The sequence below is a fragment of the Anarhichas minor genome, unplaced genomic scaffold (assembly GCF_050575085.1).
Source record: "Anarhichas minor isolate MPS153535 unplaced genomic scaffold, ASM5057508v1 ptg000040l, whole genome shotgun sequence".
Taxonomy (NCBI): Eukaryota; Metazoa; Chordata; class Actinopteri; order Perciformes; family Anarhichadidae; genus Anarhichas; species Anarhichas minor.
Genome location: NW_027466486.1, coordinates 14,662,918 through 14,688,052, shown reverse-complemented (window position 1 = coordinate 14,688,052; position 25,135 = coordinate 14,662,918). Strand labels below are relative to the sequence as shown.

The 25,135-nt window shown below is 42.3% G+C and overlaps 2 protein-coding genes across 3 annotated transcripts; both read right to left on the bottom strand.

The window, feature by feature from the left end:
- LOC142968316 (scavenger receptor cysteine-rich type 1 protein M130-like) lies at positions 1 to 11,149 on the bottom strand. Its single transcript, XM_076108132.1, has 5 exons — positions 11,062 to 11,149; positions 5,490 to 5,645; positions 5,112 to 5,396; positions 447 to 770; positions 1 to 68 (listed from the first exon to the last, which is right to left on the bottom strand). Exons 1-5 carry the CDS (start codon positions 11,147 to 11,149, stop codon positions 1 to 3), a joined length of 921 nt encoding a protein of 306 aa, XP_075964247.1.
- A 4,576-nt stretch (positions 11,150 to 15,725) lies between these two features.
- On the bottom strand, positions 15,726 to 23,739 carry dapp1 (dual adaptor of phosphotyrosine and 3-phosphoinositides). Of its 2 annotated transcripts, none has more exons than XM_076108376.1 (9): positions 23,533 to 23,739; positions 21,260 to 21,382; positions 20,637 to 20,770; positions 19,868 to 19,998; positions 19,061 to 19,108; positions 18,883 to 18,945; positions 18,647 to 18,732; positions 17,233 to 17,320; positions 15,726 to 16,256 (listed from the first exon to the last, which is right to left on the bottom strand). In XM_076108376.1, the coding sequence occupies exons 1-9, from the start codon at positions 23,577 to 23,579 to the stop codon at positions 16,200 to 16,202; spliced, it is 777 nt and encodes a 258-aa protein (XP_075964491.1). In that variant the 5' UTR covers positions 23,580 to 23,739; the 3' UTR covers positions 15,726 to 16,199. The 2 variants fall into 2 exon arrangements, with proteins under 2 accessions (XP_075964491.1, XP_075964492.1); XM_076108377.1 differs by having other exon boundaries at positions 15,726 to 16,230; positions 23,533 to 23,707.
- Positions 23,740 to 25,135: the final 1,396 nt, after the last annotated feature.

Sequence of the window (25,135 nt, the reverse complement as noted above, 5' to 3'; positions counted from 1 at the left end):
TCACTGTGACAGAGGAAGGAACATACTGGAAACATTGCTGTCAGAGATGATGTCACTGATGGGCTTACCTGAGCAGGTGAGATCCAGGATGTAGGAAAAGGAATATGATGTTAAACACTCTCTCAGAGCAGATCCAGAGAGAACACAGCCAGAGTTGATCCTCCACATAGGTCTCCTTGACGACTCCACTCCCTGTCCCATAGAAACAGCAGAGCCACAGTCCAGATCTCTACAGACAACAGCTGCTGTCTTCAGGTTCCAGTAAGAGTCATCTACTGGTCTCCAGTCTCCTTGATGTTTCACCTCCAGTATTCCTGCACAGCGACGGTCTCCTCCCACCAACATGACAGGTTCTGAACAGAAACAAGAGAGTCGTCAGTGAAAGAACAAAGTGAGTTTCAGTAGAACAGAAATGAACCAGATCAAAGCTGCAGCTCCTCTTCTACCTGAGCAGGTGAGTCCAACAGCTTTGCCAGGTGAGCAGGTGTTTCTATCTGAGCCTGAGCTTCTACAGTCCAGGAGAGCAGACTCATGGCCTCCACACTGGAACTCTTTGGTCCACATTGGAGCCTCCACTTCTCCATAGAGCGCCCCCTGGAGGACTGAAGGAGCCCCACAGCCAAGCTCCCTACAGACCACCTCTGCATCCTGCTGGTCAAAGTCATCTTCACACACTGAGGACCACCACTGGTTAGACTGGTTAGACTGGTTAGCCTTCACCTCCAGTCTGCCTGAGCACAGACTAGTCCCATTCACCAGCCTGACAGAGTCTGGAGAGATGATAGAAGATGAAAGAGAGAGAGATAAAAGACGCCAGACACTAAATAAAAAGATGTCATGAAACAATAATTCAGAGACAAAATTAAATAATACAATAATTCAATAATATTTAAATAATTCACATCATTTAACATACTACTGGTTCAATACATACAGGTCATTGACTGAGGAGTTTTCACAAGTACATATGACATAAGTAGAATGGGTCACAATGGTAAAAAACTAACATAATTAGGTCAGACACTAGGTCTAGAATAGTGGAGCCCAACCGATTGTGAGAATTTTAAACCCAGAACTGGAACACGCTCCGCTCTATAACGGTGTAACCACACAGGTGTCCTATCCTACCAGATACAATTCAACACGAGGGTGACAACACATCACATTACAAACATTAAGAATTTATCTTAACACAAAAACACTTTTACATGGAGGCTATTACAAACAACACTTTAACAACTTCAACAACCATCAATAGGAAACCACTTTAAAGCTTTGGCTTGGTAGTGCATGCTGGGTAATGGGAAGGAGGCAAACTCCAGTTCTGAAAAGTGAAGTCAATGCTTCATGTGTTAAAGCTGCATTCTCTCTAATGTCCATCAGGGGGCGACTCCTCTGGTTGTATAGAAGTCTATGAGAAAATGACTCTACTTCTCTCTTGATTTATAGACAATAAAGCAAGGTAGCTTTAGGGCGGGGCTAGACGGTGATTGACAGGTTCCTACCACCGCGTCGTCATCTTACAACTTTAACCCTTAGTGTGTTTTCACTTCATGAAAGTTAGTTGCAATAATTTGGTTGCCTAACAATGGTTGTACTGAGCTTCACCCTCTCAAGTCTCTTCTGGTTGCAAAAAAACAAGATGGCGACCGCCAAAATCTTGAAATTGAGGTTTTAAAGTGGTAGTCCACAAACCAATGGACGAAGTCACAGTGACTACGTCCACTTTTTATAAACGGTCCATGGCTCTGTCCTGTTGTTGCTTCGCATGTTGGGAGTCGTGGTCACTGCTCATTATCAGTGACAAGCTGGAGAAGTTTACAACTGTCCATGTGATCAACCAGCTAGCTAAGTTAGCTCAAAACACAAATATCAAAAGCCAAAAGATCAAAAACTTAAAATTTTTAGTCAGACTGGGAGGAGGATTCTTTTTTAGTTCACTAAAATCTAAACATCGTCTGTCTTATCTGCAATGTCAGCATGGTCTTACCAAAGTAGGGCACTTTGGAGCTGCATTATGAAACGGTGCACAGAAGCTAAGAGACGGATTAGTGCTACTGGGTTCATCATGTTGTGCTAACACAGAGACATTTTCCTTTATTATCATGTAGAATTCACCAGCAAGCGTTGTGGTGGAAGATGTTAAACATGAAAGAAGGGAGGGATGTTGCCTTGGAGATTGTGAGTTCTGATGGGACCAGGACTCTACAGAGAATGGTATTCTGGACTCACTTGGAGGAGAAGGGCTTTGAACACAGAGACCTACTGCTGCACACTGATGTAAGATGGCTGAGCAGAGGAACATTGTTGCTGAGATTCAGTGAGACTTTCTGAATTTTTCATTACATGCAGAAAATGCACAGCTACCAGTGGCTTTTGGATTCAGTGTTTCTGACAGATCTCCCTTTACTGTTCAACAAAGCTGATTTAGAGCTGCAGGATTATGATGAACATGTTATCAACAGGATCAGTGAAGGAAACACGTTTAATTAAAAGATACAACTGCTGTCAAGTAGGCTTTAACGCTGTGAACTTTCCTCACATGCCGACAGAAGTGAAACATCAGGGCAAAGACATTGTGCAGCTTGACATCTATGAGGAGGCCTACAGAAGTGGGGACAGGATCCTGTACAACCAGGCCAGAAACACATTGATGAGGGAGATCAAGGTAGCTAAGAGGAGCTACACTGAAAAGCTGAAGAAAAAGTTTTCAGCCAACGACCCCTCGTCAGTTTGGAGAGGCCTGGAAGTACTCACCAACTACAGGAGACCACCCCCCACTGAGGACAATCACCAACTGGCTGACGACCTGAATGTCTTCTCCTGCAGGTTTGATAAACCTACTCTTACACCCCCCACCTGCCCCATCATCATCAAACAACCACCTACTCCCCCTGCCTCCTCCTCACCTCTCCCAACCGACCCCCCACCGGCACTGAGGATCTGTGAAGAGGATGTGAGTCAGCTCTTCCACAGACAGAAGATCAGGAAGGCACCAGGCCCACACGGTGTGTCACCCTCGTGCCTGAAAGTCTGTGCTGACCAGCTGGCCCCCATCTTCACGCAGACCTTCAACCGATCACTGGAGCTATGTGAAGTCCCCTCCTGCTTCAAACGCTCCACGATCATCCCGGTTCCCAAGAAATCCTCCATCACAGGATTAAATGACTACAGGCCCGTCGCCCTGACGTCTGTGGTCATGAAATCCTTTGAGAAACTGGTGTTGACCCATCTGAAGGACATCACAGGGCCCATGCTAGACCCCCTGCAGTTTGCCTACCGTGCAAACAGGTCGGTGGATGATGCAGTCAGCATGGATCTGCACTACATGCTGCAACACCTCGACTCCCCAGGGACATATGCAAGCTCAGCATTCAACACCATCATCCCAGCAATACTCCAACCCAAACTCTCCCAGCTCACTGTGCCAGCCTCCACCTGTCAGTGGATCACAAACTTCCTGACTGACAGGACGCAGCAGGTGAGGCTGGGAAAAATCATATCCAGTACCCGGACTATCAACACTGGCACCCCCCAGGGATGTGTGCTCTCCCCACTGCTCTTCTCCCTCTACACCAACGACTGCACCTCAGAGGACCCATCTGTTAAACTCCTGAAGTTCGCAGAGGACACAACGTCATCGGCCTCATCAGGGACGGTGAAGAGTCTGCGTACAGACGGGGGGTTGAACAGCTGGTCCTCTGATGCGGTCAGAACAACCTGGAGCTAAACAAGCTCAAAACTGTGGAGATGAGAGTGGACTTCAGGAGGAGCCCCCCAACACTGCCCCCCCCCCCCCCCTCACCATACTCAACAACACTGTGTCCGCTGTGGAGACCTTCAAGTTTCTGGAATCCACAATCTCCCAGGACCTGAAGTGGGCCCCCAACATCAACACCATCAGGAAAAAGGCCCAGCAGAGGTTTTACTTCATGCGACAGCTCAGGAAGTTCAACCTGCCTCAGGAGCTGCTGATCCTGTTTTACTCAGCCTTCATCCAGTCTGTTCTCTGTTCCTCTATAACTGTGTGGTTTAGATCAGCCACCAAACAGGACAGGAACAGACTACAACGGATTGTCAGGTCTGCAGAGAGGATCATTGGTTCCAGCCTGCCCTCCATCCTGGATTTGTACACCTCCAGAGTCAGGAAACGGGCTGGAAAGATCACTGCAGACCCTTCACACCCTAGACACAAGCTGTTCCAACTCCTCCCCTCTGGTAGGCGCTACAGGGCTCTGTACGCCAAAACCACCAGACACAGGAACAGCTTCTTTCCGCTGGCCGTCACTCTCATGAACAATAAATAAGTCATACTGCACTACTACCTCTGTTTGCACTATTACCACCACTTGCACTATCACCTCAATTCCATTGACATTGTTGTTTATAGGTTTATGTTCACATGTGTATATATATATATATATATATATATATATATATATATATACACTTTTTTTTTGATATATATTGTATATAGCTGTTAAATGTTTATACCTACATCTGTTCTACTTTTTTGCTGCCCTTTTTATTCTTTATATATTTTTTTTCTTGTTTATTGTAAAATAGTGTATGTACATTGAGAACGGAGTGGAAACCGGAGCCAAATTCCATGTATGCGTACGCATACATGGCCAATAAGGCTGATTCTGATTCTGATTCTGATCAAAAGTGCTTTACTGAGAGCAAAATAGTATCAGTGTTCCACCTCGACAGCTTTGCTGCTGAGAAAGAGATTCTCTCTCTGCAGATTTACATTGAGATCAAATCAAGGGAAACACCTGGCATGAATGAATATGGGACTTACTGATGGAACACAAGTACCCACACCTCAGAAGATGTGCCTTGAACTTGATAAAGAAACATGTCTCCACTTCAGCAACACCAGGTGCTGAGCCAGTAGAGTTAAACATGCAAAAAAGTCACGTTTGAAAGCAGACAATGGGGAATCTAATGGTACACCGAATAAGGAAGCGACAGGTGAAGGCTCATGAAGGGATAAAGCCACCTCAGAGAGTGTTTTATAGACAGATTCCCAGGATGTAGTTAGGGAGGGACTGGACCAAAACATATGAAGTAGATTGGCAGATAGATGATGTCACTGATGGGCTTACCTGAGCAGGTGAGATCCACGGTGTTGGAAGAGGAATATGTTAATAAACAATCTCTCAGAGCAGATCCATAGAGAACACAGTGTGAGTCAATCCTCCACACAGATCTCTTTGAGGACTCCACTCTCTCTCTGATAGAAACAGCAGAGCCACAGTCCAGATCTCTACAGACAACAGCTGCTTTCTTCAGGTTCCAGTCAGAGCCATGTACTGGTCTCCAGTCTCCTTGATGTTTCACCTCCAGTGTTCCTGCACAGCGACTGTCTCCTCCCACCAACCTGACAGGTTCTGAACAGAAACAAGAGAGTCGTCAGTGAAAGAACAAAGTGAGTTTCAGTAGAACAGAAATGTACCAGATCAAAGCTGCAGCTCCTCTTCTACCTGAGCAGGTGAGTCCAACAGCTTTGCCAGGTGAGCAGGTGTTTCTATCTGAGCCTGAGCTTCTACAGTCCAGGAGAGCAGACTCGTGGCCTCCACACTGGAACTCTTTGGTCCACATTGGAGCCTCCACTTCTCCAAAGAGCGCCCCCTGGAGGACTGAAGGAGCTCCACATCCAAGCTCCCTACAGACCACCTTTGCATCCTGCTGGTCAAAGTCATCTTCACACATTGAGGACCACCACTGGTTAGACTGGTTAGACTGCACCTCCAGTCTGCCTGAGCACAGACTAGTCCCATTCACCAGCCTGACCGAGTCTGGAGAGATGATAGAAGATGAAAGAGAGAGCGATAAAAGACGCCAGACACTAAATAAAAAGATGTCATGAAACAATAATTCAGAGACACAATTAAATAATACAATAAGTCAATAATATTTATAATAATTCACATAATTTAACATAATACATACAGGTCATTGACTGAGGTGTTTTCACAAGTACATATGACATAAGTAGAATGGGTCACAATGGTAGAAAACTAACACAGCTGGGTCAGACACTAGGTCTAGACCAGTGGAACCCAATCTGTCCATCTGACTGGTTTCAAGCTGATTGTGAGAAAGTTAGACCCAAAGCTGGGATCATGAAATGATAAATTTATTTTCTGTTGTGCTCACTCCGCTCTATAACGGTGCAACCACACAGGTGTCCTATCCTGCTAGATACAATTCAACATGAGGGTGACAACACATCACATTACAAACATTAAGAATTTATCTTAACACAAAAACACTTATACATGTAGGCTACTATGAACAACATTTTAACAACTTCAACAACCATCAATAAGAAATCACATTAAAGCTTTGGCTTGGTGGTGCAGGCTGGGTAATGTGAAGGAGGCAAACTCCAGTTCTGAAAAGTGAAGTCAATGCTTCATATGTTAAAGCACATTCTCTCTAATGTCCACCAGGGGGCGACTCCTCTGGTTGTATAGAAGTCTATGAGAAAATTACTCTACTTCTCTCTTGATTTATTACCTCAGTAAACATTGTAAACATGAGTTTATGGTCTCAATCTCTAGTTTCAAGTCTTCTTCAATACAGCATGATGTTCATTTTGTAAATGATGGTCCATTTAGAGTCAAATAGACCATAAAGCAAGGTATGCTTTAGGGGCGGGGCTACACAGTGATTGACAGGTCTCTACCACAGCGTCGTCGTCTTACAACCTTAACCCTTTAGTGTGTTTTCACTTCATGAAAGTTAGTTGCAATAATTTGGTTGCACTTCTGGTTGCAAAAAAACAAGATGGTGACGGCCGAAATTTTGAATTTGAGGTTTTAAAATGGTAGTCCACAAACCAATGGAAGAAGTGACAGTGACTACGTCCACTTCTTATAAAGGGTCCATGGCTCTGTCCTGTTGTTGCTTTTGTTGGGAACGAAAAGGAGCGTGTTTAAGTTATCAGCATATATATAAAACTAAATTATTGACATCAATTGCATTATTAAAGTCAATCAAATTATTAACGATTATTCATAATAACGGGGCACCACCCTGCGAACAGGGACCAATAACCAAACGATAAACTAAATCTCATAGCTAGTGTTCACTCACAATGTCAATAGTCAAGGTACTATTCCACATTCAGAGTGAAAAGTGAAGGTGTTGAGTACGAGCACAGACCACATATCCAGCTATAATCACAATACACATGCACAAAGTAATCACAGAAAGCTGCTCTTTAAAGTATAACTGAGTTCATTAACTTCCAATAATAATGATCTAGTCAACTACTATCTAAAACTAACAACAAAACTATACATTTATGAGCACGCTATCTAAAATCAATGAACTGTTGTACGAAGGAGATTGTGTGTGTGTGCATGCATGTGTGTGTGGGGGAGAGGCGAGAGCACCGCTCAGACAACATATGATGTAATCTAAACGTAGCTATGTCACGTGGAACTACTCGTTGAAGATAGGCCAAACTATCAAAATGGAGTTTGCACGTGACCACGCTTGCGAGACTACAAAATGGCGTGGGATTCAAACGTGGTGATAGACAAAAGAGAGGTTGCGCTATCTAGAAGAAGAATAGAATAGAATAGAAATATACTTCATTCATCCCCAAGGGGAAATTTGTCTGTGGCAGCAGCAAACAAGGTTACACAATAAAGTAAAAATATTAAGTGTGGAAGAGTGTCTACATGTGTCTACATGTGTCTGAAGCAGTTAACTCACCCCCGGAGCTACATTAGCTTAACAATATATGTGTCGGTTCATAAAAGAAGACAGAAAGCAAACAAAACAAAATAAATCCTCCAATCCTTTTGAGTTTCTCGACAGAACTCAGGCAGCACGGCTTCGTGCGGCGCGGTGATAAACTCTCTGTGCATCAGAGATACTTTCTTCGGCTCAGTAAAGGAATGTTCTTTCCTTACAACCGGCATGAATCGACTTAAGGGGAAAGAGAAGTTGTCCTCTTTCTCTGAAGAATCCGTTTCTTCACTTCTGCTGGAAAATTGTCTGTTTCCTCTTCCAGGATGCGAACAAAAACAAAATGCACAGAAGCTAAGAGACGGATTAGTGCTACTGGGTTCATCATGTTGTGCTAACACAGAGATATTTTCCTCTACTTCCTTTATTATCATGTAGAATTCTCCAGCAAGCGTTGTGATGGAAGATGTTAAACATGAAAGAAAGGAGGGATGTTGCCTTGAAGATTGTGAGTTCTGTTGGGACCAGGACTCTACAGAGAACGGTATTCTGGACTCACTTGGAGGAGAAGGGCTTTGAACACAGAGACCTACTGCTGCACACTGATGTAAGATGGCTGAGCAGAGGAACATTGTTGCTGAGATTCAGTGAGACTTTCTGAATCTTTCATTACATGCAGAAAATGCACAGCTAGAGGACTACCAGTGGCTTTTGGAATCAGTGTTTCTGACAGATCTCCCTTTACTGTTCAACAAAGCTGATTTAGAGCTGCTGATATGATGAACATGTCATCAACAGGATCAGTGAAGGAAACACGTTTAAAAGATACAACTGTTGTCAAGTAGGCTTTAACGCTGTGAACTTTCCTCACATGCAGACAGAAGTGAAACATCAGGGCAAAGACATTGTGCAGCTTGACATCTATCAGGAGCAACATCAGAACATCAGAAGTGCTTTACTGAGAGCAAAATAGTATCAGTGTTCCACCTGGACAGCTTTGCTGCTGAGAAAGAGATTCTCTGCAGATTTACATTGAAATAAAATCAAGGGAAACACCTGGCATGAATGAATAGTTATGGGACTTACTGATGGAACACAAGTACCCACACCTCAGAAGATGTGCCTTGAACTTGATGAAGAAACATGTCTCCACTTCAGCAACACCAGGTGCTGAGCCAGTAGAGTTAAACATGCAAAAAAGTCTCGTTTGAAAGCAGACAATGGGGAATCTAATGGTACACCGAATAAGGAAGCGACAGGTGAAGGCTCATGAAGGGATAAAGCCACCTCAGAGAGTGTTTTATAGACAGATTCCCAGGATGTAGTTAGGGAGGGACTGGACCAAAACATATGAAGTAGATTGGCACATAGATGATGTCACTGATGGGATTACCTGAGCAGGTGAGATCCAGGATGTAGGAAGAGGAATGTGATGTTAAACAATCTCTCAGAGCAGATCCAGAGAGAACACAGTGAGAGTTGATCCTCCACATAGATCTCCTTGAGGACTCCACTCTCCGTCTGATAGAAACAGCAGAGCCACAGTCCAGATCTCTACAGACAACAGCTGCTGTCTTCAGGTTCCAGCCAGAGCCATGTATTGGTCTCCAGTCTCCTTCATGTTTCACCTCCAGTGTTCCTGCACAGCGACTGACTCCTCCCATCAACCTGACAGGTTCTGAACAGAAACAAGAGAGTTGTCAGTAAATTAATTAATTTAATTAATAAAATATCAAACTAAAACTTGACTGCTGATTCTGCTTCATTGGTTCTTTATTTCTCTTTTCTTTCTCTATTTACCTGTTGATGTGTGATTTCCTTCAGCCTGGAGTCCTGGAGAAATATACACATATTTGTTGTTTTAAGTAAATATAATAAAAGTAGACATGTATTTGCAATTTTCACCAAAAAATGTATTTGGATGTTGTTACATTTATATTCAGACAGTGGAACCTGCTTTTAAAAACAAGACTGTGTTTTAGATCTCTCCATCTGTTTTAGCCAATCACAGAAGAGTAGATTAAAGGGTCATATTTTTTTGTGACAATATGAAAAAACAAGAAATGTATTATTTTTTAAATTCAAATTATTATTTACAAGGGCTTCCTGGCAGAAAGCAAAGCATCCTGAGGGAAGGGGCTATAAAAAGAGAAATGTCCAAAGTTAAGAAGACAGCCACCATTACATACAATCACAACAAGCATTGTGTTGCTTGAGTATACTTCAGTGTGAGAACCTTTCAGACAGAAGCAGTCATTAGCTGAGAACTGCCGTTGAAGTTTCTCTGAGTACAGTTGTTCAGCATCTCTCACCTCGTGGCTGAACCTGTGCTTAGACTCTTTAAACCTGTCCTTGCTGGTAGAGTTCATGCAGTCAATAATTCATTACTTTAATTCATTATTTTTCACGAGGAATCATTTATTTTGAAACTTTTTCAACAACCTTGAAGGACGCGACAATACGACCTCACTCCATTGTCTTCAGTGTTTAGTGGAATTGCAATAAAATTGTTGTAGTGTGTGTGTGTACGTATGTGTAGGTGTGTATGTGTGTGTGTGTATGTGTGTGTGTATGTGTGTGTGTACGTGTGTGTGTAAGTGTGTGTGTGCATGTGTGTGTGTGTGCGTATGTGTGTGCGTATGTGTGTATGTGCATGTGTGTGTGTGTGCGTATGTGTGTGTACGTGTGTGTGTGTGTGCGTATGTGTGTGTGTGTGTGTACGTGTGTGTGTCTGTGTGTACGTATGTGTGTGTGTACGTGTGTGTGTGCATGTGTGTGTGTGCGTATGTGTGTGCGTATGTGTATGTGTGTATGAATGTGTATGTGTGTATGTGTGTGTACGTGTGTGTGTATGTGTGCGTGTGTGTGTACGTGTGTGTGTCTGTGTGTATGTGTGTATGTGTGTGTACGTGTGTGTGTGCATGTGTGTGTGTGCGTATGTGTGTGCGTATGTGTGTATGTGCATGTGTGTGTGTGCGTATGTGTGTGTACGTGTGTGTGTGTGTGTGCGTATGTGTGTGTGTGTGTGCGCGTATGTGTGTATGTGTGTGCGTGTGTATGTGTGTGTGTGTGTGCGCGTATGTGTGTGTATGTGTGTGCGTGTGTATGTGTGTGCGTGTACGCGTATGTGTGTGTGTGTATGTGTGTGTGTGTGCGCGTATGTGTGTATGTGTGTGCGTGTGTATGTGCGCGTATGTGTGGGTATGTGTGTGCGTGTGTATGTGTGTGCGTGTACGCGTATGTGTGTGTGTGTGTGTATGTGTGTGTGTGTATGTGTGTGTGTGTTCTCTGATTTAAAGATACAACAGTAATATTGTAATAAAACACATCATCTCTAAATCAGAGTCCTACCTGAGCTCCACACCAACAGCAGCAGCATCAACAGGTGATCCATGGCGTCCAGGTAGACCGTCTCTCTGCCCATCTGTCTCTCGCCCATCTGTCTCTCTCCCGTCTGTCTCTCTCCCGTCTGTGTGTCTGTGTGCTGTCCTCGGTGTATATCTTCGTACAGGAAGAGGTGGAGCTTTACTGATGGCTTATCTGTCTTTAGTTTTACAGAGAAGAGTCTCTGTCACATGATCAGCTTCTTCTGTCCACCATGTTTCCAGTGTGACCAGTGGATCAGACACTTCTTCACTCTGGTGTCTTGGTTCTCACTTTGGTCTGACACAAATCTGTTTAGTTATTGTCCTGTATAGCATGTGGGCTCATGGAAATAGTATAGAACCATATAACCATAGATCTATAGAGCTAGAGAAATAGAAATATAGGAAAGAGTTAGATTGTCTTTATAGTTGTTTTAAATCTTCTGTGTTTTTTTGACTCTTATTATAGTAGTTTTATATTTTCTTGTTGTCGTTTTACATGTTTGTGGTTTTCTTTAACTTTCATGGTTGTTTGAGTCTCTTTGTAGTTGCATTATGTCTCTTTGTAGTCATTTTGTTATAATAAGTCCTTTATAAAGGTGCAAGATGTTTTCAGCTGTCTGTCAACAGATCAATATCTCTGTGAGCACATCCAGCACCTTCCTGTGTGTTGCTATGGTGATCCATACATCATGTGTCGTCAGTTTGTTTCTCCTTCACTGAATAGTTTCTAGTGATTTATTAGTTGTGATGATTTAGTGAACTCCTGATTCAAACTGACTCTGTTGTTGCTCTTTATCAAGTTTCTCCTGTGAGAACAGAGATGGAAGAAGCACTCACATCTTTTACTTCAGTAAAAATACTAATACGACAGTGTAGAAGTACTCTGTTACAGTAACAGCACTAATACGACAGTGTAGAAGTACTCTGTTACAGTAACAGCACTAATTGTGGACAGTGGACCATTTCAGAATAATATTATTATATTGTATTATAATGATTGAAGCATTAAAGAGGACCTATGATCTTTTCTGCTTCCTCCCTGTCCTTTAGTGTGTTCTATATACCTTTGTAGATTAAAAGGTTGTAAAGTTTCAAAGCCTGAAGTCCACGACCAAAGGGAGTTACTCTCCCCTCGGAAACACTTCTCCTGAGCTCCTCAGTTCTTTTCTTTACTTTTAAAGTAGTGATGTCACCAAGTCACACATTTGTATGATAGCTGCCTACCGGCTAGTTTAACACGCCGTCAAACAAAAAGGTGGTGAGAGCGGAGCTGTGGCTCAGTCACAAGAGTTTGGTTTGAGGTGGTCATGTCCAGACGCTGTGTTAAATGATTTAATATCAGATAATCATATTGATTTATTGGTTGTGTAATGAAGAATATGTCAGCCTAAATGAATCAACTCCTCCAAGTCATATTAATACTCACATTCCTCAGGAGGTGGAGTAGCAGCCATCTTTGACTCAAGCCTATTATTAAAACCTAAACCTAAACTAAATTATAACTCATTTGAAAGCCTGGTTCTTAGTCCTTCACACCCAACCTGGAAAACAATACAGCCAGTTATATTTGTTATAGTGTACCGGGCCTCAGATCAGAGTTCTTATCAAGTCTAGTCCTTAAAACAGATAAAGTCACTATTGTAGGTGACTTTAATATTCATGTGGATGTCGATAATGATAGCCTTAGTACTGCTTTACCTCTTTATTAGATTCGATTGGCTCCTGTCAGAGTGTACAGAAACCCACTCACTGTTTAAACCTTCAACCTTGTTCTGGCTTATGGCATGAAAATATAACATTTAATAGTCTTTCCACAGAACCCTCTTTTAATTGGACCATTATCTAATAACTTTTGAATTTCTACTAATGGAGTGTACGCCATTAGGCAAAAGTTTATACACTAGATGTCTATGTGATAGTGCTGTAGCTCAATTCAAAAAAGCGATTCCATCTGTATTTATTTCAATATCATGTCTCAGTATAACAGAGGACAAAGTAGCTGTAATTAACCTGCAAATTTGTGATTTTGGGCTTTATAAAATAAATGTAATTACAAATGTAATTGAATGAACCGGTTGGTAAAGTCTGCGGTGATGAACGTCTCACGGCTTCAACAGCAGAGCTAAACTCTCTAAACCAGAAGTCTTCAAAAGGGGGTCCGCGACCCCTAGGGGGTCCACGGAGGTACTGCAGGGGGTCCGCGAAATTTTTGGTTGATTAGACAATTAAAAAAAAATATATATATATATGTAGATTATTTCTCTGTTGTAACAATGCTTCTTGGTAATAAATGTTATACCGTTGGAAAGCCTGTTTAGTTACCTTTCAAACGGTGCCCCATTTGCAAGGAACATGCATTTCTGGGATGAGCAGCACAGCTGAGTATGTGGGTTGCGCCCATGAAAGATTTGCATAATTATCATGCAATTGACAGACAATGTTGATATTGGCATTGGTATCAGTTGACAAAGTATGTTTATAAATGGCAGTAACACGGCCACCCTACTCACTGTACCTCGCACATGTTTAAAATAACAACATGAATATATAAACCTCTGTATTATTTGAATAGCTTAGTATTGAATGCACAATAAAAAGGTATTCACGGTACTAGGCCCATTTAATATAAAACACAATTTTATACAATATATATAGTCGGGGGTCCCTGCTCCATCTCCCTATCAGTTTGGGGGTCAATGGCCTGAAAAACGTTGAAGACCCCTGAACTAAACGTTCTCCATTGATTCTCTATGGTAGTTCTCATCACTACGGGTGTAATATATATTTTGGCCACAAGCAGGATTTTCCCGGTGCTGTTTCTCACTAAACGAGACCCCGTTTTTACGTCTTTCGTTTCCTCTCTTCAAAAACATAAAAATACATTCAAAAATTGTGAAAATGCAACAAAAATAAAATAAATATTACTCCCCGTCGGGGAATCGAACCCCGGTCTTGTTGTACATATTTGTGTTGTGTATTTGTGACCTTGCACTATGGACTCTGTGTTCAATGTTTACTGTCCCCTGTTATATATATTAAATATATTTTTTTCACTAATATCTACATGTCTCATTAATAAGTGAATCCTTATAGTGAACAGTAAATACATATTTAATTAAAGTAATTAAGTGATTGCAATTTAAATGTTCATAATTAGGAAAACTGCAATATAATAGGTTAATAGCCATAAATAAGTCAAGTACTTGATAATCTATCTGCCACTACAATCTAGTAATAATCAGTAAACAGCAAAGTTGGATACACATTTCTTGATTTATAAATAGCTCTTTATCATTGATGAGTGGCTTTGCCACAACTGAGACTCGAACCTGCGTCCAGGAGCTGAAAACAGCGCTATGAAAGTGGATTTTGAGCACCTTGGACAGCGTTAATAATGCTGCAACTTCATTGGCTGTCAGCGAATGCCACCGACTGGCCTCCGCCATGGTGAGGGTTATTTTGATCTTTGAACTATTTATAGACTAGTTTATTTGTTTCTCCTTTTGTCACGTGTCTTATTAATTTGGGAAGGTGGTCCCCTGAATGGTTTTAACAATGAAGTGGGCCTACAAGTTAACAGACCTATGTCATCAGAGCAGGCTGTTTCCTTTTTATGCAGGTTACCTAGATTCTAGGCACTCGCCACACCTTTTACAGAAACATAATGCAGGTTCTAACTCGGAGTCTTCACCTTGTGGGAAAACGACGTGAGACATCAGGCAACCACCAATGTCCCGACCGAGGAAAAGACGACAGAAGTCGTGTGTTTTGAAAAATAAAGACTCGACATAACTTTGATCATCATTGTGGATTTTTCATTGGTCTTTACTTGCAGCCTGCTAATCCTGCTCATGAGTCCTCAGAAGTGTGTTATAGTATCATACACTCTTCTACAGGGCTGTCACAAAGGCATACATAGCATGTTGTTGATGTGTATAAGACATGACTAGAGTTTATAAGCTGTTATAATACGTTAGAGCACTTTGTTTCTTTATAACTGGCTCAAGTGATAGTAGTCATAATGTGCAGTGTAACCCAGGACTCACATTGTTATATTCATAATCCGCATGAACCTATAATGCTGCACTTATAATACATTATGTCCTCCACTTATAACACTTAGTAAACCTTGTTAGAAGTTGTTACGCATGATTATATACGAGTTATACAAAGCTTTACATGATGTCATATAAACATGACCTTCATAAGTGTTACTGATTTCTTCGCAACCACAAACGAACAATGCGCTCTAGTTTCAGCTTTTAATATATAAATGATAGAAACATTGAATATCGGGTCGGGTTAGGGTGTCTCATGGACGGTACTGCATTGTCCTAATGTTATGCTGTTCATATAAACATGAACACAAAGTCTTTGTGACGGCGAGATGTGATAATTTAGTAGAAATGATGTAGTGTACATGTAATAATAACAATAATAATAACAGTGCACATGATCCAGTTCCAACTAACAGTTCTCTCTTAAGCATCGGCAAAATATATTTATAATTAGTGTTCAGGTAAACTATGATGTACTATATGTAACATGCTAATACTGAACACATGGCGCTACAAAAATTGAAAAAGGTATTGGGGAAAAAAGTAATTTGTAAAAAAGTATCCTTAATAATTAAAAAACACACTGCAATGATTGCAAAATGTAGTTTATTCTTACTCTATAATTCCACATACACCGTCCTGCTGCCATACATATCAATTGACATCAGTATTTAAATAAGACAACAATAAGACCTGTTTAAATAGGAACCAATGGTGCTGGAGCTGAAAGCCACAGACAGCTTAGGGAAGTCAGAAAGGCCTGAGAGACACACTGGCACATTGTTGGTTTTGGTCTTACACAATCATGCTCGCAATATCCTGTAAGTAGATGTTCATGCTAAACATACAGGAACACACATCTTCTGGTTAAGAAAAGCAGAAAGTAACACCCTCGTGAGAAGTGAAGCATCTTTCCTGAAGCGGAGTGGAATCACACTTCAGTAGTTAGTCAGTGTCCCAGTGTTATCCACGCTCCTCTTTACTCTCCACGTGTGAACGCTGCTCTTCTGTATTCTTCATCCAGCCGATGTGACGTCTTCTTTTAACTTGAGGATTCTTTCCATCAGCAGTCATCGGCCTTTGAGTGTCTGCGACTGGAAATAAAGAGTCTCACTGCCGGCTGCCAAGAACACACGTTTACGTACACTTAAAGAATAAACTGATGCTTTCAATAATGTAATTTGATAGTTTTAAGAAGTTGTCTTCTTCGCCGACTTTGAGTTGAATACATGTCCCACTGAGCTTTACATTAGTTTATGAATACATTTCCCAGCATGCATATTTGGGTTGACTCTCCAGAAACCTTTCTTCTAGTCTCATGTGACATTAAGATGTCTTTTAATGAAAAAATGAAACGTAGATAACACATGTTCTCCTCACTGCGTATGCAGCTGACTGAGACTTCACTGGCGTGGTCGGATCCATACCGTCGACTTGGAAGGTTTTCACGTTGCTCACCTTCTAGGCCACATCAGTGCAGAGCTGACAGAAGTCAAGTCATCCATGCTTTCCTTTCACTCATATTTAGGTGTAGGCTCCACTAAGCTGATTACTCATGAAATGTGTCGTATGTATCGTGACAGTATCATAAATGACAAGTGGAGACGATCACAACATTCAAATTCTGTGGTACCGACACACACGCAAAGTCTAACTATGGAAGCAAACTGCAGCAGTGAGTCTCAGCAGCACAGGGGTAGTATCCACAGGCTCATGATTAGTAATGACAGTTCTGTCTGACTCTGGATGGATCAGTCTCTTCTGTATTCATCAGCATACAGAGCGTTTTGCTCTGAACAGCAGGTACAGTATCACCAGCAACAGGCCACACAGATCCAATGCGTTTTAAACAGCAGCAGGATCAGTGGGGGAAGAAACTAACTAACTGACTAACTAACAGAATAAAGGAAGTGACATATGACACATGCTACATGACATATTGCTCACTTTCTGTTTACTCAATGAAAGTTTTTTTTTTACCCCCTTTGCTACACTGTGATATGGAGCGAAGCGTGCTGCCAGCAGTTTGAGTTACTGGTAAAAATATCCCACTTCCTGCTCGCACTGAGTAAAACATGCAGTCTGAAGAAACTCACCAGTTTCCACCTCAGGATCTTGATCCACTCGTCTGCCTCCACACCCGTCTTTGCACAGAGAAAGAATGTCCTCTCAGGAAACACCAGGCTGTGGACACAAGGAGAGCAGAGGTGTGCATCACTCTATAGGATCTAGTTTCTACACATCAAAGTCTTGGGTTCCCGCACTACTGGAATCTATGGGTAGAGTTCTCCTCCAATCACAAACAGGCATTTGCCCACTGAAACTTTGCTTATGACGATCTAGTGACTGGTGGATCCATTGTATATTTAAAAGAAACCCTTTTTGTTGGGAGTAAAGGGGACAGGCGTAGTATGCCAAGTGATAAAAAATCTCTGACCTGACTTCACAAAAACATTGTATGCAACATACACAACAAACACATACACAACAAACACTGCTGCCTGTTGCCAGACGAGCAGCGCCCGTCCTCAGGCCATCCGTCAAATAAAGAGTAACCGCCCATTGGATTGATATGTACTGTAGTACTGCAGCATTGGACATCCAGTTAAAGGGGGACAGTGGGTGTAACCTCTGTAAAGCCACAGCTGTCTTTCACTTCATGTGCACTTCTCCTTCCTTCCTCTTGTTTTCTTCTGCTATTTCACTACTCACACTTCCTTTTACAAACAACACAAAGGGTCCAGTTTAGAAAGCACAACTCTGCTGTGGCCTCAGACTGCAGTGCTGTGATTTAAGACATATTTTATTTGCTTTTTCTATATAATGTTGGTGTCATCTGATACATATTGCATATATTTAGGGCCCGAACACCGGCAAAGTCGGGCAAAGGACATATTGTTCTTCTAATGTTCATTATTATTATTGTTAGGGCCAGAGCACCGATGAAGTCGGAGCGTAGGACATGGTGTACTTCTAATGTTCATTATTATTATTATTATTATTATTAATAATAATCCCGGCTCCGCTAGTCCCTGCCGGTGTGTCCTTGGGCAAGACACTCAACCCCAAATCGCCCCCGAAGGCTGTGCCATCAGTGTGTGAATGGATGAATGATGACTTGTAGTGTTAAAACTTTGAGTGGCCAGAAGACTAAAGACTATACAAGTACAGTCCATGTACCATTTAACAGAACAAAATGTCATAAATTGTCGCTGTGGATGTATCAACGCTCACAAGCTAGCCAGTAGGTCACTTCTTAGCATACATTGTGTAAATAGGCAACATAGTAATCTGATGTCAGACAGAACTGCCAACTCGTTAATAATGTTGTACTGAGAAGACATGCCATACATGTCAAATATATTTGTTAACCAAGGAGGTCATATCCATAGTGAAGGATTCAGAGATGTCGGTTAAAAGTACGACTCCTACATGTGTGGTTGGGTTTTAATTTCCACATTCCTTTACGGTGCATCCCCTCAGGGCTGATCACTGACTGACATCACTTACCAGAAACAGTTGACTCTGTCCTGAGAGTAGTCAAACTGGACTGCAGAGCAGGCTCTCAGATCCAGGGTTCGGATGGGCTCTTCACCCTGCAACAGAGACACTCTGCAGCTTACACGTCCACACTACGAGCGGCTTCATACAATTGCTCCATCCGCATACTGTCATCACATATCCAAAGTGAAGCTGTGAAATAGCACATCTAACACACCGTGTACTTGAGCCGAAGAGAGCCTCACCATTTTGTCTTTGAAGTATTTGAGTTCGTATCTGTTCAGCGTGAACCACCTCTGTTTCCAGTTCTGCAAAAAGAGGAAGTATCGCCTCAGTAACTGGTCTGTGTTCAGACTCTGAGTCCTGCTCCACTACATCTCCAGATGTCTGATAACAGCTGATTTGTGTGCAGACATATCTTACCTTCACAATCGCTCCTTGTTTCACCAGATAGCCTTCCTTTGTGCCCAGCTGAAAAGACAAGCTTTGTGTTAGTAGAAAAATGATTCTACTATATCCTACTATACTATAACGATAATTCTGTTTTATTGCAACTTGGATCTGGGGGGGAAAAAAATCACCTAATTTTATTTTTGAACTTTTAACCACATGTCACGGCTCTTCATCGGTGAACAGAGTTGTTTGGCTCATTAGTCATGGGGTTGGTTCAGTCAGTTCAGTTCAGTTAGCCCAACTATGGGTCTCCTATCACATGATGACAGGTGGTTGTATATGGTTGGAGCTGGTAACGCCTGTCTCTGATCAAAGATGGTCTCTGGTGGGGTCTGTAGATCTTGAGATCTTAAGGTGTTGAATGGTTTGTGAGAGAGGCCCACTGGAGTGGTTCTGAAGGTCACCATTGAGTTACATGTGACAGAGTTTGTGAGTTCAGATTGAGTGGGGTTCCTGTACACTGAGTGTCTTTATGAACCCGTCAGCCTTCAAATGAACACAGGTGCCTAAACACAGCTCCTGTAGTTTGATGACAAAAGGTCATGTGATGACAACTGAACCAACGACACCATTTGCTGACACCATAACTGTCGGTCAAAACAATAAATGTAATATCCATGTTGTAATAATCCAGAATTACCTTTCAAATCAGATTTAAAGAGAGCTGAATGGACCCCCCCCCTTAAGGTTACTTTGGTCACATGACATCACAGAGGGACATCTGACACACTTTGGGATCAGCTGCTCACAGATGTGAGCGTGCAGAAAGGGGCATACCGATGGTGCGTTCGGTACCAGATCATTTTCTGTGCGGCCCGTCTGTATGGCTGTGTGAACTCGCACCGACTCGTAGATGGACGGCTCCTCCACGCGCCACGGGTACGGACACTTCAGCACAATCAGGGTTCCTGGTTCAGAGGCAGAGGGCGGGTCACAGGCCTGACTACCTCACAATAACACACAGAAGCAATACAACGTCCAACAACTCAACAGATGAGCCTGGGGCTATTCTCTTGTTGTTGGATTGGAAAAATGTGGAGTGGATCATTTTTAACAATGGAAAACACTGGAAAATCAACAGCTTTAAATGAACGTAGGGTAACAGCGGAGGGTTAGGCATAAAACCTTGGTGTGCTGGTAGTCCTTGGACCGCTATAACTACTTTGGTCTAGTCAATCTCTCTCCTCCAGCTCATTCTGTATGCTGCCACTCGGCTTTAATAATGTTATGGTAATCCTTGGTGAGATCTTTGGGACTCCCTGTCTGAGTATATCAGGCTAGCCGCCTTGGTAGCATCTTGTACGTCACTATAATTCTTTTAGCTTTTCTACTCATAAACACTTTGGAGCTCTACTTTTGTATTTGATCCCGTCACCCATTTGTGCACAAACCTGAGCTGGAACGAGGGATTTCTAGTATAGCTTCACCTTCGCTATGAAAGCCATTCACCAGAACGATAGCCAATAGATCAAATGTGGCGTTTCACTGTATGAGCTGGTCATATGCAGTAAGCTTTGTTAGTTAGAAGAGCTGAAGGTCTGCATACCTGTGTCACTGCCCAGCAGAGGCTGGTTGGCAAAGTGGTTGACGAAGTCGTGAAGGGTTGTAAACTCGTTGAAGCCGAACAGGTAACCATTGTCTTTGCGTGTCACATGAAAATGCTTCACAGAATCCTTCGCCCTACGTGTGGACAAACAAACATTTAACAATGCACTGTTAAAGTCATTCATGTGCACAAATACAGTCTTGTCAGTATTATATAAGTATTTGTTAGATTGTTTCCCATCTTGGTAATGGCCTCCGGTTGAAGACATGCTTGGTTTTAACAGCACGTACATGAAGTGGCTGCGAGAGTGGCGTGTTCATCAAGCATACTTCCTGTGTAGCCTGTGCGTTAAAAAGTATACCCACTAGCGTGAAGATCACGGCCAATCCATCCCTGACTGACATCAGATGATCTATTTTAACAGCTTCAGATTATGCTCGATTAGTTTCTCTCAAAAAACTGACAAGGTTTATTTATTGTCATTGTACAACATGTTTCGCAAAGGAAATGCAGTCTGTTGCCCGGTTCTGCTACATAAGAAAAATACAAGCAAAAAAGAAGTGTGGTGGTCTGATATCTGGTACTTGTGTTTCATTTAGAATGTACGTTTTAGACGGACTGACCTGACGGACAGGGCGAAGCAGCCTGGTCCCTCGTTACTGTTCCTCAGGAGATAACTTCCATCAGTCCCATTGGACAAGAGAAGGGCCTCTGTGGCATGACGGGACAGGTCATAGTGGTACCACCTTCAACAAAATCGACAAGATTAACCTGGAACTCTACTGGGATGAACTGACAGTCAGACAGTCGATCTTGATCTATTCTATTTCCATGGGAATAAAAGAGATCGTCTAAACTGCCACAATCTTTAAAGGCAGGATCGGTAATCTTCAAAAACTCTTCTGATATTTTTGTTGAAATTACATCCAGACAGCAATCAATGAATCAAATTGATTCAATCTGTTATCTGTGACTGTCGCAGGACTGTAATAAGCCCGACCAATCACTTCATTCGAGTGAGGGAGGCCTGAAGGGACGTGCTGTCAGGGTTGCCGACTCTGCGACTTTCTTGCTCGAACTAGCAACTCTTGGAGCTATTGGTAAATGGACTGTACTTCTCTAAAAAGGCAGAGTCAAGCAGTAGCTCTGGGCCTTCTCTCTTCTTTCTGCTCTGTGTGGAATACACACTGGTCCACATCAGACACTCTGACACTGAGATGAGAAACAGCAACGTCCACATTCACTGCATTAAGGTGCGCTGCGAGCATTTGTATCCTGAATAGAGCACAGATCTGTGGGCGACTGTGGCGTCGTCCTTCATTTAGAGGATCGGGGGTTCGATGTCCGGGCAAGACTATTACTATTACTATTGCCGATACCATTGCTGCTTTTGTTATCATTATTATTCTACTATATCCACTGATGCTGTTATTATTAGTTGATATAATTTTTCCATCATTATTATGCTCACTACTCTCATTATATGAATCATTTCTGTCATATGCATCGAATGTGTTGTTACTCTGTTGTTATTCATTCTGTACACACATCTGTCACACTTCTATCCATCCTGATAGAGGGATCCCTCCTCTGTTGCTCTCTTTAAAGTTTCTTCCTTTTTTTCTCTCCCCATTAAAGTGTGTTTTGGGGGAGTTTTTTCTGTACCGATGTGAGGGTCAAAGGTCAGAGGATGCTGTTTGTGTACAGATTGTAAAGCCCTCTGAGGACAATTTGTGATTTTGGGTTATACAAAAGAAATTGAATTAAATTATAAACTATTCCACTAAAGAGGCATGGTTTGCAGATAAATACGAGACAAGAGTTGATGAAAAATATTCCTTTTGATTAAACAGTTGGTTTTCAAATGAAATGGAGACGACTGTTGCTGGTAAACAAGCCACAGACTGTAAGACAGCTGCAGAGGAAACTAGTAAAGGGATGTGAAAGTGCAGTATTTGCATAGAGAGCTGCTGAGGGATTATAAAAAATGAAAGTAGTAGAATGCATTGTTTAACTATTGTATTGGATAGCATTGGATTGTACAGGTGTACATGGTATGTCAGAGAGTTTAAGGTTAAAGTTTAATTTTGTACTTCACAAGTCATGTTTTAGAACCAGCTTTAGGTTTATTGCTGCCCTGCTCTGAGCTCCATGTAACATCCTACTTCCATTGTCTCTAGTTCATTACATGAGAGTCCATACAAACTGTAACCAGTCAAACGGTTTGAATAATGCCTACTATGCAAAACTACTCTACGAAGAAGCCAAGTCGTGCTATGAACAGTTGAGAAGTGGCAGGAATTTATGACACTGTCGACTGTCTGGGTCAAATGAATTCCCAGATATTACATTTTGTGATTACTCTCAACATATTTTCTGTTTGTGAGTAGGTCAGAATACTTTGAATGACGTCATTGTGATACGGATTCTGGTTCAGTCAAGTGGGGCTCATGACTGGCATCGTTTTCTATCAGAGAAGATGTTAGTCATATTTTTTTGTTTAGATTACAAATCATATTTTCTAAATTTGCTAATAGATTTGCGTGATCTAAATACATTCCTTTGACTTATGAATGGATGTTAAATGTTGTATTCTGAAAAACTATTTTTTTCTTTGGGAACTATTGTTATTAATCTAATGAGAGATCAGCTGTGATAAGAGGAAGGGGTGGGACTTCGTGCAGAACGCGGTATCGGCGCAGTCTATTGTTATTATTATGCGTTTGTTAAGTTTGTTGAAAGTGAAAATAAATCGACCAACTCACGGCAATGGAATCAGCGTCTGTAGAGTCCATCATCTGGACTGTTTAACCCGTAAGGTGGCACAGTGTATAAGAACAACAAATAACAGCGTCCCACGCGCTCTACATCTGCAGTAAGTCCCACGCGCTCTTACCCCAAAGTCTCCAACTCGTCTCCAGACGCATCGCTGTAGTAACTCATGTCAGGAGGTCGGGGTCGGTGCGCACGAGGAGCAGCAGCAGTCACACAGAAGTGAGAGCTGTGAGCTCGAGGCAGACACGCCTAAAGAGGAAATGAAGACTACTGCAATGCATCCAGAGTCACGAGCGGCCTCAGAGGGTTACCTCAGCATTCCAGTCATTTATCCAAAGCAACTCACAACCAGTGCATTCAACTACACAAGCCCAACGTTAAAAAAAAATGGTAGAACGTATAGCCCTCCATCAGCTCCATCAGACGCTGAACTGCTTCAAGTGCTGCATTTAGAGTCAGTCTGAACAAATGAGCTTCCAGTCAGCCTGCTGTCAGTCATTGTGAAGTATCCAATATGTCACATGTGGATGTGTGAAACCAGCCCGGTCACTCTCTACTCATCAGACACCAGTGTTCACCTCCACAGTGTGATGCTGATGACGCACCATGCTGTGAAGACCAACTGATGTAGTGTTCGGAGTATTTGAGTACATTTTCTGTTTCACAGCTGAGAACACCACAATAGAATGAATTTCATTTGGGTATTAAAAAACAAAGTCAGCCTGCCATTCATTGTCTATAGAGCAGCTCCAGACTTTACACTTGATTACATCACAACTTTCTGGCTTTGAGAGAGAGAGTAGCTCATGTTCACAAATGTTGATGGAATGTTTCCAGGCCAGGGAAATAACATATTGGAGTTCTTTGTTTAGGTGGTGTTCCCCTTGCAGGTTTGCATTGCATCAAAGTGGAAAGGATAGTTCTGGTGTTTTGAAGTGGGGTTGAGGTACACATCCATAGTCAGAGTGTATTACTCACCATCCTTTAGGTGGCTGGAACAGGCTTTGCTGCTGCCCGTGTCCAGAGCAGTACATTGGGGGGGGGGGGGGGGGGGTACAGCTGCCTACTATACATAATACATAAACTAGATGGACCGGGTCTGGATGGATCCCATACAACCCCACTTCTAAACACCGGGGCCCATTTCCTAACCCTGAGCAGGGATGGGTGTCACAAACAGCTGGAAATGAAAGGCAGAGCCTCCGTTGTAATCCAGTTGAAGTAAAGATATGAATGCATGTGAGCTATATATGGACTGTGCACATTTATATTTAACACAGTTAAGTTGTATTCAGTGCTGTCCTTTCATTCATCATTTACCGGACTATGAGAAAGCAGAGACACCTGACTGCATTAGGCTGAATCCCACAATAGATTTGAGATATATCTGCTTTAATCTGAAGAGGATGAAATACAGGGGGAGTTCCCTCTCTTTATTGAACTGAAGTTTCCCTCGTCTCAGAGTTACTAACTACTCCCAAGGTTTCACTTTAGCTGCCTTCTGGAACAGGGCCCTGAGCGATCCCTTTATCACCTGGTTCACATAGAGGCAGCAGGGCCACTTCACTCTGATCTCGTTGCCGTGATGGAATTCTGACTTGCTGGACTGGTTTGATCAGGATTTCTATCACAGATGGAAAAACCAGCATTCCTCTGCTGGGCTCAGCAACAACATGAACAAATGATCATCAGCAGTCTGTTGCTTTTCTTGAATTAGTTGACGG

Bases quoted from the DNA above. Each gene is read 5' to 3' on its own strand.
- LOC142968316 (XM_076108132.1), bottom strand. From the start codon at position 11,149: ATGGGCGAGAGACAGATGGGCAGAGAGACGGTCTACCTGGACGCCATG. The intron at 5,397-5,489 runs GTAGAAGAGGAG...GTTTCTGTTCAG, and splicing joins TGTTGGACTCACCTGCTCAG to AACCTGTCAGGTTGGTGGGA. The intron at 771-5,111 runs GTAAGCCCATCA...TCATCTCTCCAG, and splicing joins CGTGGATCTCACCTGCTCAG to ACTCTGTCAGGCTGGTGAAT.
- dapp1 (XM_076108376.1), bottom strand. From the start codon at position 23,579: ATGAGTTACTACAGCGATGCGTCTGGAGACGAGTTGGAGACTTTGGG. The intron at 19,999-20,636 runs GTATGCAGACCT...CCTCTGAACCAG, and splicing joins TCTGCTGGGCAGTGACACAG to GAACCCTGATTGTGCTGAAG. The intron at 18,733-18,882 runs GTGAGGCTCTCT...TCTCTGTTGCAG, and splicing joins AATACTTCAAAGACAAAATG to GGTGAAGAGCCCATCCGAAC.